The following is a 12,294-nucleotide window of genomic DNA, read 5'->3' as shown; positions in this document are numbered from 1 at the left end:
CTCAGTGACTGGGTCTGTGGCCCGGGGACTTCAGGCCCGAGTGATGTGGGGGCAGGAGGGCGGCCGTCCTGCAGGAACCAGCTCGTGGGCCCCAACACCGCCCTGGAGCCGCACCCCTACCCCAGAGGCCCTTGGAAAGTCATGGGCTGGAGCCTGTGGACCGCGCACGCTGCAGGTGTCCCGGCCGCGGCCTTGCCCTCCTGGTTAGGGTGAGCTGCCAGGGCTTGGCCTTGGCTGTGACCCTCAGTGGAGGGGGAGGGGCTCTGAGAGCAGGCCAGGGATGCGAGGACTGGGTCGGTGCCAAGGCAGGGCCCCGAGTGCTGGGGCCGTAAGCGCAGCTGCCATGCTGAGCGCCATTGCTTGAGAGCTTCCTGTGTGCCAGGCCAGATTCTGTCGTTGACTTCTGCCATTGTGTCTATTATACAGATGAAGAAACCGAGGCACGGAGCAGCTAAGGTCAGCAGCCTGGAACCGGCAGGGCCGTGTGTGACACGGGGCCCTCGCGGGCTCCTGGGGGCATGCCTGCTTAGACGGGGGTGGCAGGCAGGGAGCAGGGTGGGTGGTGCCACACCCTCCCTCAGTGTCCCTCTCTCTCGGGACTGCTCTCGGGACTGCAAGGCTGTAGGGGCAGCTGCCAGGGCGGGGCTGGGCATGCTTGGTCAAGGGCGTAGGGTGACGTAGCCTGAGCTGGGCCGTAGGCTCAACTCTGATGCTTCCTAGCCTAGCACCCGGCCTCAGGCTCCTCATCTGTGAAATGGGACGACAGACATGAGCGCGGTGTCCCTCCCTCAGACTTGCTGGGAGGATTATGTAGGCAACAGACACAGCAGCCCGCGTGCAGCCAGTGCTTGGTGGGCACACGGCTGGTGATAGGCATCTTACCATCACTCTAACCTGCTTACAGCCAGAACCGGGCAGGGCGACTTGCAGGCCTGCTCTGAGCGCCAGGTGCTCCCCACCCTCTCCCACTCAGGCATGGGCTTAGGATTGAGGCCCAGGTGCAGGCCCTGTGCAGAAGGCCGTGAGGTTCAGTGGTCTGTACCAGCGGCTCAGGAGTCAGACGCCCGGGCTCCTCCTTGGTAGCCTGCCGCCTGGGCTGATTGCTCAGCTAAGCCAGTGTAAAACAGCTGCTGCTGCTGGCCCTACTGTGCGCCAGGGTTGCTATAAGGCCGAATGCAGGCAATGCAAGGGGGGACCCCAGGGTGCGCCCGCACAGGGGAGCTCAGCGGTGACCCGTTAGTGGGGCTGAGGCAGAACTAGCACCCGCTGCTCTTCCGCTCTCTCGAAGATCTAGAAATGTCTCGAACGGTCCTGGCTCCCAGATCTGGTTCCTCCAGCCCCAGATGGACAGAGGAGTGCGATGGCTGAGGCCAGAGGGAGCTCACGGGGACGGCCTAAGGCTGGGGCAAGGATCCAGCGTGGAGGAGGGGCACGCGCATGCTCTGGTGGCTGCAGACTGGCGCCCGGAGCCTCGGGCAGGCTCCTCCACTGGCTAAGCCACGGTTGCCTCGCCTGGGCCGGGCAGTAATGCGTTGACCAAGTTCCCAGTGCGCAGTGAGAGCCGGCCAGCAGCACACGCTCGGCTCCTCCCCGTGTCCGGCCTGGACAGCTGGGGTCCGCTCCTGGACTTCTGCCCACCATTCTGTGTTGGGGACTTGCCCTTGGCCAGGGCCAAAGCAAAGCCTTGGTCAGTGCTGGTCACCATGGGGCTGGTCACAGTCGGTCTTGAGGTCTCTGAGACCCACGGCCACCTTCGCAGCTTCTGCTGTTTCTGGGCTGCAGTTCAGTGCCTTGGTTTCCCAGTAGCTGAAGCTCCCCCCACCCCCACCCCCACCCCTGCCACCTGGCCTGCAAGACCTTTCTTTCCACTGCCTCTGGGAGACCTGAGAGGTGGGCTGCGCACTGATGCATTGATTACAGAGGGGCAGGGCAATGGGGTGAGGACCACAGTCTCCAACCCCCTGGTGCTGGGTAGGGGCCGTGAGATCTGAGCTCTCCTCCCTCCCAACCCTGAGCTAAATGTGGCTTACGAGAAGCCAAGCTCTAGTCCCCGGTGAGAAGGGGAGGTAGCATTCTAGAAACTTCTGGGGTGCTCCAAAGATGGCTGTGGAGCTCTGGTGTGTAAACACGGGCACACGTGTGTGCAAGTGCCCTGCTGGGGCCGAACACGTCTGCTTTTTCTGAGCTGGGGCTGGGGTCAAACCAGCCTCCGTTGCCTTCTTCCCTTTGGGTTGGGGTCCTTCCCACCAGTCACTGAAGTCATCCTGGGTCCCCGAGGGGACTGTGCCCTCTGACCCCGGGGGTGCTGGGCCCAGAGCCTGCCAGGGGCTCCATGGCGCCCTCAGTCCCAGGTGCTCTGCGCGTCAGAGGCCGGCTGCGCTCCTGGACGTGAAACATCGCACACGCAGGCGCTCGGCTGCTCCGCAGGGGCTCACGGGGAAGGAGCGGTGCTGGCGTGGGCTGTGTGCCGTGCCCGCTGTGCCACTGCTCCTGTCTCCCGCAGGTCCCTGGCCCTGGGCCAGCAGTACACATCTCTGGGCTCCCAGCCCCTGCTCTGCGGCTCCATCCCAGGCCTGGTCCCCAAGCAGCTGCGCTTCTGCCGCAACTACATCGAGATCATGCCCAGCGTGGCCGAGGGCGTGAAGCTGGGCATCCAGGAGTGCCAGCACCAGTTCCGGGGCCGCCGCTGGAACTGCACCACCATAGACGACAGCCTGGCCATCTTCGGGCCCGTCCTGGACAAAGGTAGGGCCTCTGTGCGCTTGGCGGGAGGCCGGGAGGGCCATCGGGACCCGTTCCTTCCACCCCGCTGACCTCCATGGAAAGTGGACAGACCCAGGCTGTCACGTGGCCGCCACACCTTGGAGGGGGAGGGGGGGCTGGGCCTTGAGATGCTCCAGGATCCCCAGACCTGAGCAGGCACCCAGGAGGCCACAGCCTTCCTTCCTGCCCTGCGGCCCAGGCTTTGATGTGGACTTTTGTGACATCCCCCCCCCCAATGCTATGCAGATACAGCGTTGGGGAGGGGGTAGGGCACTGCCCGCCCAGAGGCACCCCCCATCGAGAGAGACCCCAGGAGCTGAGGAAGCTGCCTGGCAAGGCTCCCAGGTCCCCCTGAGAGGACCTGCGTCCTCCATGCCATGCTGGGGACGCCCGCCAGGCGCCTCAAAGCCTGGAGTTTAACTGCCACCAGTGGCTGGAGCCACACCAGCTGACTGCGAACATGGCGGGCCCACCTGGGGCAACTCTGCCAGGGCTTGCCACCTCCAGGATTCAGTGACCCTGGCTGGGCTGCCGGCCCCCAGGGCTTTGCCCACGGATCCGGAGCCCGGCCCCGCCACCTTTCGGGCGTGGTGCAGGGGGCGGTGGAGGACAGAGGTGACCCCGCCCTTTTGAGAGGACACCCCCTCCCCCGCACTTTACCTGAGCCTCAGGTGCCCAGAGTCTGTCGGCCCTACAGGCAAAACGCTAGCTATTGTCCTAGGTTAGGAGGGAAATTTGCAAGTCAATGCGTGAGGGCCGCACGCTTCCACGACCCACGCTAATTATTCCTTGTTTACACGAAAGCTTTGGAATCGAAGCAGGGGCTGGCGGCGGCGGTTTGCACTTCAAACCGGATCGCGCCGCCGCCGCCGTCTCACCGCCTTCCGGCGCCGCACCTCGGGCCAGGTAGCCCGAACCCCACGGCCTGGCATCCCGCGGGTGGGTGTCCGCACAGACCCTCGTCCCTCGATTGCAAGGGGGCAGGTGTGGCGGAGGCCGCGGCCATGCGCGCCCCGGCGCCCACGGCTTCGGGCGCTGCCGCCTCCCGCTCCGGGGCCCGCGTGGCGGGAGCCGGCCTGGGCCGGGTCCCCGGGGCGGGGAGGAGGGCGCGGGGGTCGGCGGCCGGAAGGGGCGAGCGGCGGCGGAGGGCCGGGGCGCGGCCTGGAGGCTTGAAAGGGTCCGGGCGCGGCCCCCCGCCGCGGGCCCGGCCCCGCGCCCCCGCGGCCGCCGCGCCATTCACACGCCCTCTGCCACCGGGCGCGGCGCGGGGGCGGGGGGCGCCGCCTCCCTGGGGACGGCGCGGCCCGGCGCCGGGGCCGGGGGCGCGGCCCGGCCGCGGGAGCCGCCCGTTGCTACGCGGTGGCGGCCGGCGCGGCGGCCCGGGCGGCGGCCGCATTATGCGGGTAATGCGGTGTGACACCGCGCGAACAAAGGCGGATTGAGCGGCGCAGCGGGCCCCGCCGGACGGGGACCGGCACAGCGGGGCTGTCAGCGCCGCTCCCAGGCTAATCCCCGCCCCGCCCCCGCCGCCCCCGCCGCCCCCGCCGCCCCGGCGCTGGGAACCGCGCGCGGCCCGCGCCGGGCGCCGCCGCCGCCGCAAGAGGCCGCGGGCCGGCCGGAAGCGCGGGGCGCCCGCCCTGGGAGCGCTCCCTGGGCTCGGGCGGCGGGGTGCCCCGGGCGGTGGGGGCGGACCCCGCCTCGCACTCCCGGCCGTCCGTGGGTGCCCGCGGGACGGGGTCCTCTTGTGCTCGGTCCTCGAAGGGGTCCTGGGCTCGGGCGAGCCACCGCCCGGCTCGGAGACAGGCGGGCGGGCATCCCGCATCGTCAGAGTCCGCATCTGTGAAACGGGCCAGTGACGCCCGGCCCTGCGCAGACGGGTCCGACCCGGCCCGCCGGCGGTGGTCACCACGCCCCGGGATCGCTCCTGGCCCTTGGTGGACCGTGCCCGACCCTTACGCAAGGGCTTGGCTCTGTCCTGCCGTGGGCAGGGGATGGGGAGTGGCGCCACAGAGAGGGGGACAGGGACGGGGCGGGGAGCCGCAGGTTCCCGGGGCTGCTTCCCCGCAGATCCCGGCTCCCACAGGAATAGGAGGGCCGTGGCCCGCCGACCCCAGGTGGGCGCGGGGGTCGAAGCCAGCCCGGCCGCCGGCCAGCGCTGTCCTCCTTCCCGCCCATCCCTCACAGGCTCTGCCCGGCCCTGGGACTCTGCTCATCCAGAAAGTGGGGATCTTGGGCCCCTGGGTTCCTACTCTGCCCTTGGGGCTGGTGAGCCCGAGGCGGGGCTGATGCCTCCCAAGCCCCGTGCTCAGCGCCGCCTCCCGCGCTCTCCCCGCAGCCACCCGGGAGTCGGCCTTCGTGCACGCCATCGCCTCGGCCGGCGTGGCCTTCGCCGTCACGCGCTCCTGCGCCGAGGGCACCTCCACCATCTGTGGCTGCGACTCGCATCACAAGGGGCCGCCCGGCGAAGGCTGGAAGTGGGGCGGCTGCAGCGAAGACGCCGACTTCGGGGTGCTGGTGTCCCGCGAGTTCGCTGACGCCCGCGAGAACCGGCCGGATGCCCGCTCGGCCATGAACAAGCACAACAACGAGGCGGGCCGCACGGTGAGCCGCCGCTGCCCTTGCCCAACCCTGGCGGAGCTCCCGCCCCACCCCTGCCCAGCCCTGCCCCCTCCAGGGGTTCCCTTTGCCCTTGGCCGGGCTTGGCTCCCGCCTACTCCGCGGTCAACTCCACGGTCACCTCTTCCGTCCACCCTCCTTCCTCCTCGGACTCTTCTGGTCTTGGCTGGGGTCCAGAGTGCTGGACCTGTGGCCACGCGGAGGGCAGGTGCTGCTGCCCACCCTGTGCCCTCTGCTGGCTGTGGAGCGCTGTGAAGTCCTGGGGACCCGGGTGTTGAATTCAGCCTCCGCCCCTTGCTATGGTGTTGTGGCCTCAGGCCAGTCACTCATGCTCCCAGCCTCAGTTTCCCCATCTGCTCATGGGGACAACAATCCCTAGTTTCCTAACACCTCCAGAAGTGGCTGGCTGTGATGTTCACCAATGCCTGGGGTGCCATGGGGGGCAGGGGTGGGCGTGGCAGAGTGGAAGATCTAGATGTTCTCCCAGGTGGGGTCAGTGTAGGGGCCAACGGCTCTTCTGTTCCCCAGACCATCCTGGACCACATGCACCTCAAGTGCAAGTGCCACGGGCTGTCGGGCAGCTGCGAGGTGAAGACCTGCTGGTGGGCCCAGCCCGACTTCCGTGCCATCGGCGACTTCCTCAAGGACAAGTACGACAGCGCCTCGGAGATGGTGGTGGAGAAGCACCGGGAGTCCCGGGGCTGGGTGGAGACCCTGCGCGCCAAGTACGCGCTCTTCAAGCCGCCCACCGAGAGGGACCTGGTCTACTATGAGAACTCCCCCAACTTCTGCGAGCCCAACCCAGAGACGGGCTCCTTTGGCACCAGGGACCGGACTTGCAACATCACCTCCCACGGCATTGACGGCTGCGACCTGCTGTGCTGTGGCCGCGGCCACAACACGAGGACGGAGAAGAGGAAGGAGAAGTGCCACTGCGTCTTCCACTGGTGCTGCTACGTCAGCTGCCAGGAGTGCATCCGCATCTACGACGTGCACACCTGCAAGTAGGGAGCCAGGTAGGGCGCGGGCTGGCGAGGCGCGAGGCGAGACGCCGGCGCGGGGCGTGGCTTTGCGGGCTGCTGGCGCGGGGCGTGGCTTCGCCTTTGGCCTCTTCTCGGCCCATTCCCTTTCTAAGCCCTACAAGCCACCCAGGGGGAGCCAGGATGTTCTAGGCGACAGTGGGAGTGGTCGGTGGGCGGCCACTCTGTGGATTGCACCGAGCGCGTGGTAATGACCTCGTGTGTGCACGTGAGCCGCAAGTCTTCACGATTCTTAGATGAGTGGCCAAATTGCAAGCCGTATGCCATCTGGCTGGACCACTGATCATCTGTAGAGCCAGAGGAGGGGCCTCCAGGGGTTGCAAGCTGGAGGACCTGGCGTCTGGCCCCAACCTGGTCCCCAGTTTCCTGTCATTTGGCTTCTCCTGGCCACAGCTTTCTCGCTGTAAAATGAGAGGGTTAAAGTATCTGACAGTAGGTCGGACGTCTGCTTCCCCTGGGGCAGAGTCACTTTGCCTCCACCTTGAACTTGCAGGCAGGTTTGTGTAAGCCGAGCCCTCCCCACCCGGGGCCGGGAAGCGGCGGCTGAGCCCACAGCCCGACACCTCTGAAGCCTGGGTGGAGCCGGGTGCTCTCACCGCGTTTATGGATGGCGATGGGGGTTTGGGTTCACAGTGGCTGTGATGAGTAAGCAGGGATCAAAGGCTGCTGGATGGTGCCCCAAGCCTCCCAGAGGTGGCCGTGTGGGAGGCACCATCCGTGGGTCCACCCTGGCGGAGCCCCTCAGCAGGAGCCTGGGCTACAGAAGCTGGAGCCCACCCTAGCCTGGCTTCTGCCAGTGCTCAGCCACGCGGCCTGGATAGGATAACCTGTCCTCAATGTCTTCCTCTCCAGGGGCGCCGTGCAGAGCCCATGAAAGACTACTGGCGGCAGCACGTGGCTCACGGAGAAGCACATGCCGGCTGGGGCAGCATTAGGGGCGGGTGGCCTGGCACCAGCCAGAGCCCCCTACTCAGTGCCACAGCTCCACACAGGGGGTCTCAGTGCCCATCTGTGCTGTGGGGGAGGGTGAAGGGGGCGGAAGGTGACATGGAGGTCATTTCAGTGGCTGTAGGGACCTGGGTGTGTCTGAGACCCCGTGGGGCAGTTGGGATCTGCCAAGCAGGGGAGGAGGTGCTGGGTCGGCCCTCAGTGTCCAGAAAACCTCCCCGCCACCCGCGAACCAGTGCCAACCCTCAGGACCCACACTCTCCAAGCCCCTCTTCCACAGACAGCTGGGGCTTGCTATTCTTACTGAACAGCTCTAGGAAGTGGCTCCAAGAGGCCTTGTCAGGGCCGCTCACAGCACCCAGGCCCCTCCTGCCTGGGAGCCCCTGTCACTGGGACAGTGGGACAGCCCTCCCCCCCAGCTGCCATCCAGTGCATCCTGGCCAGTGCGCCAGCCTCTTGGAGCCCTGGTTTCCTCATCCGGGAGCTGGGGCTGAGCCGTGGCCCCCACAGGACGGTCCTGTGGACAGCCCCCGGCCATGGCGAGGGCAGAGTGCGCCCCGGCCTCCCTGGGTGGGACACACACCTTCCCCCTTCCTTGCACTGTGGTCCAGCCCCTCTGGCCAACCCGAGCGCCAGATCGAGTCCGTGCTGGGCTGAGAAGGTTCTAGCAGGAGTCAGGTGGCCTGGCTCTGTCGCTCCTGCTGTGGAACCTTGGGCGTGTCCCTTAGCCCCGCTGTGACCCTGAGAAAGGGCCTGGGGTGGGCGGCAGCTCGCAGGGCACCGGGGCTTGGTTGCCTGTGAAATTGCTTCGGGCCCCCAGCCCTTTGTCGGGGAGAACTCTACAAGTGAATAAAATGTACACACTGGTGCTCCCTTGGGAAGGGCTCATTCATGATTAATTAAGTGGACTTTCTCCTGTTTGGACAGCGGCAGTACAAACGCCACAGCGCACGCCTGGCACCGGCCCAGCCCAGGAGTTGACTCAAGATGGGGCCTGGGCCACGGGCCTGGCGTGCGTTCTCTGCCTCCGTGTGGCGTGGTGGCACCTGCGGCCACGCCCCAGCGCCGGCTAGCCATGGGGAGGGAGGATCTGCATCCCAGGCTGCTGCTGCTCCTGCCTGTCACATGCGCTCCCCGGCGGTGGGCCCGGGAGTGCAGGTGCGCGTGGGGGCGCCCCTGGATCTCAGCACTGCGGCCTCTGCGTTTTGCACCCCAGTGGGAAAGGAGTCACGTTTCTAATTCTTCCTCTTGGTTTTCCCGAAGGGCGCTGGGAAGGGGTGAAGCGTGCGGCTGGGTGGATTCACCGAAGTCTCCTGGGAAGCAGATGCGAGAGCCCAGCTCAGCCCTCAGTGCCACTCAGCAAGGAGCCCGGACTGTTGCCAGCTGTCCGTGGTAAATGACCTGGACCCCACCTGCCGCCGCCGCCACCGCCGCCACCGGGAGCCGCTCCTCCCCCTCCCCCTCCGACTCTCACCCCACTCTGGATGGTGTGTGGTTTTTACAGAAGGGGCTTTCTTTTTAGTTCTCGAGGGTCTGATCAGAACAGACCCAAGGTTATCTTTGCACACATTAAAGAAAATAAAAATGAAAACAAAACAAAACAAAAACAAAAACAAAACCAATTCTCCAACAGCACAGGCTGTGAGCTCTCGGCCTGGTGGTGAAGACCCCCGATTCTGTCTGCAGACTGCCTGGGAAGGAGGACTGGCGCCCGCACCTCTGGCCACTCCCACTCCTGGCCATGCTCGCTCGTGTGGCTGGGAGGAGCCCCGGGAAGGTGCGAGGCACTGGCTAGAGCAGATGCAGTGTTGAGGGCGTTCTGGGGAGCGCTCGGGAGAGCAGTTCTGGGTCCCTCTGTCTCCTGTGCTGCACGAGGCAGGCAGATCGCCCCCCGCCCCGTGGCCGCCGCTCCTGCCTGGCGGTGGACATTGGGCGACAGGCCTTCTCCAGCCCCGGCGGCTCCCTAAGAAAAGAGCGGTGTCTTTGGAAGGGGCCATGCAGTCCTCCCCCGCCCCGCTTCCCCAAACACTGTCCAGGTAGAGCAGCTGGACTCCTGGTCCCTAGTGTGAGTCAGACACGGGGTCAGCGAGAGGGAGGCTAACCGGATCGCGGAATCCCAGCTTTGGGACGAGTAGGTGGGGAGGATGAGGACGGGCCCCTCTGTCTGCTCCCCAGGGACGCGCCTACCTGCGCCCCTCCCTCTCCCTCTCCAGTGCACGAGAGAAAAGGAGACAGAGGGCTTCCCCGCAGCGCCCAGGGTCTGGCTCCCGGCGCCTCCCTGCCCAGGCCTCCTCGAAGCACACGGGTCCTGCTGGGGGACCTGGGGCACATGAGCAGAGTGGGGCAAGTGGATTTGCCAGCACGGACCCAGCCAACTGCGGCGTGGTCGGGAGAGTCGTGGCCGAGGAGCAGCGCCGAACAAAGATTGTTCTTTCTTCCCGCTTCATCTCTGGTGTCTCCCTGAGGCTGACCCTGGCCCCTGGCCCATGCCCCCACCGCGGTGGGAAGTGCCCCTCCCCCTGTCACCCAGCGATGTCGCTCGCTTCCTGTGAGAATTCTTCAGCAGAGTGGATCCACACTTCCCCAGCCGTCGTTCCATGTCTCTGTGTTCTCATCACAAGTGATAAAGTCACGTTTCCGGGCGGATTCGAGTAGCCAAGACATCCCCGTTCAAGGGTAGCACGAGTGCGTGGTCAGGTCGCAGCATCCCACGGAGACTCCTCCCAACCTGCTGTATCCAAAGTTTTGTAAAAAGTTGTAGAAGTTGTTGATCTTTTTCATTTTATATTCGAAAAGTCTCTTTTTATAAATATTATTTATTATACAATGTATATACCTTTGAGTTAACTAAGATTATATATTATATAAATATATATATATTTGGAGAAAATATATTTCATCATGCAGTTTTTTTCTGTTAAGCCATTAAAGAGAAGGTGAACAACTGTGAAGTTTCTGACACATTGTACGGTGCGTGGTGCTGCCCGGGGTGCAGGTCGAGGACGCCTGGTTCTGAACACGGCGGTCCCGGTCAGTCAAGGGGCCAGACTGGGGTCTCCTTCCTCAGGTGCTGTCAGCCCGAGCGTCAGGGACGGCCCGGACTGTCCCAAGACTTCCTCTGTGCTAAGTCAACCGCTGACGAGGCATTTTAGGCTTTGGAAATAATCACGGCGAGCAGCGATTCACTGCCTAGACTCGAGCCCGTTCAAGTACAAATTCATGTCATAGACGTCCCCAGAAGATGTGGCCCGAGGCCAGCAGACCACGGGCTTGGCCACTGCCTTAATCCCTTCCTCTCAACAGGTTTTCAGCTCTGTTTATCGGGAAAAGAGGATTTGCCCTACTGAAAGTGAGACTTGACTGCTAACGCCTCTCCCCTGCCGGCTCCGCTGAGAGCCGAGACACAGGGGCAGGTGGGCGTGCCTGGCTGCGGAGTATTGGATGGGCTGGGAGGGAACCTCCACGCGCTGGCCAGGGCCCCCTCCCGTCACAAGGACTCCCCCACAGCCCTCAAGCTCTGCCTTCTTAGCGAACAGCAGAAACTCTGTCTATGGCGACAGATGACGCCTTTGTTGTCCGCTCCACTCATCACACAGTCCCTTTGGTTTCTCTGGCACATCATTTCAGAGAACAGCTGTAAGGTTTCTTTCTCTTGCTCTACTTCTTTTTGGAACAAATCTCATTTTTTAAAAAAAGATTTATTTGAAAGGTGGGGTTTCAGAGGAGAGAGAGAGAGAGAGAGAGAGAGAGAGAGAGAGAGATCCATCTGCTGGTTCACTCCCTAAATGGCTGAAACAGCCAGTCCTGGGTCAGGCTGAAGCCAGGAGACAGGAACTTCATCTGGGTCTCCCACATGGGTACAGGGGCCCTTGGGTCATCTGCTGCTGCTTTCTCAGGTGCATTAGCAGGGAGTTGGATCAGAAGTGGAGCAGCCGGGACTTGCTCGGGCGCTTGTATGGGAGCTGGTGTTGCAGGCCACGGCTTAACTGGCTGCACCACAACACTGGCCCCAGGAACAAATCTTATTTACTTACCTTATAGACACATAAGAACAGGAATAAAAGAAGTCTGCCTCATGCAGGGGAGACGCAGACCTCTGACCCTAGATCAGGAATGGCTACCTTCCTTTTGCCTGTGTCTTCAGTCCCGGAAAAGGATAAACCACAAGCATGGTTACATTTCAGCCTGGTCGGGTGGGCGTCCGCGGCGCACGGTGTTGGCCATCGCCCATCTCTCCTTCGCCTCATATCTCACCTTCACATAAAACAAATGCTCACCCACCCCGGCATTCTGGGGAGGGAAACCTCCAAGGTCGTCGGGTACTTAAGGGGTCCCTGCTCGTGGGAGCCGAGGCCACTCAGTCCTTCCTCTGATTAGCCATGTTCTGTGATGGAAGACGGTACAGTTATAGCTGAACTTGAGCATCTATCATAAACCCTGTTAAAATATCTAGAAATGACAGGAAGTTTGAAAAGATCTAGAAGAAACAGGCCTTTGAAAGCAGCGTTGCTTGATGGAGGAGGAGGCACAGACGCAAAGCTGAGGACGTGCGGGAGCAGAGCGCGGGGAGACCTGCTGGGGAGGTCACCTGGCGTGTACGCAGTGCTGCCCACGAGCCAGCTGGGCACCAGTGCGCCTGCGCAGGCTACACACACACACACACACACACACGAAGTTGATTCAGCAGAAATCTGGCTCAATGCTCTTGTCGCTTCTCTCAGTGTAACGGGGAGCTTCCCATCTAGCGAGTGGGGAAACGACCTTACCACTGACTCCCCTAACAGGGGGACAGCGGCCGTGTGGCCACAGGGTGCTGGGGACATTCAGAGTTTGAGTTCCCCTCGCACATCCTGGCTTCCCTGCGTGGGGACCCTGCCGGTCACGGCACCAGCTCTGTGCGCACGGTGCACACACGCCCCGGGATCGT

At 63.9% G+C, this 12,294-nt stretch overlaps 1 protein-coding gene across 2 annotated transcripts in view; it reads left to right on the top strand.

Annotated features, from left to right (window-relative positions):
* WNT3 (Wnt family member 3) overlaps nt 1-8,974 on the top strand; it is a 35,292-nt gene extending 26,318 nt beyond the window's left edge. For both annotated transcript variants that reach the window (XM_051825040.2, XM_008271640.4), the window contains exons 2-5: nt 2,504-2,745; nt 5,099-5,364; nt 5,908-6,395; nt 8,631-8,974. In XM_051825040.2, the coding sequence (XP_051681000.1) occupies nt 2,504-2,745; nt 5,099-5,364; nt 5,908-6,387 (988 nt within the window). In that variant the 3' untranslated portion in view covers nt 6,388-6,395; nt 8,631-8,974. The remainder of the gene's footprint in view (nt 1-2,503; nt 2,746-5,098; nt 5,365-5,907; nt 6,396-8,630) is intronic.
* Nucleotides 8,975-12,294: the final 3,320 nt, after the last annotated feature.

This window comes from Oryctolagus cuniculus, chromosome 17 (assembly GCF_964237555.1).
Source record: "Oryctolagus cuniculus chromosome 17, mOryCun1.1, whole genome shotgun sequence".
NCBI lineage: Eukaryota > Metazoa > Chordata > Mammalia > Lagomorpha > Leporidae > Oryctolagus > Oryctolagus cuniculus.
This window is presented reverse-complemented; position numbering and strand designations above follow the sequence as displayed.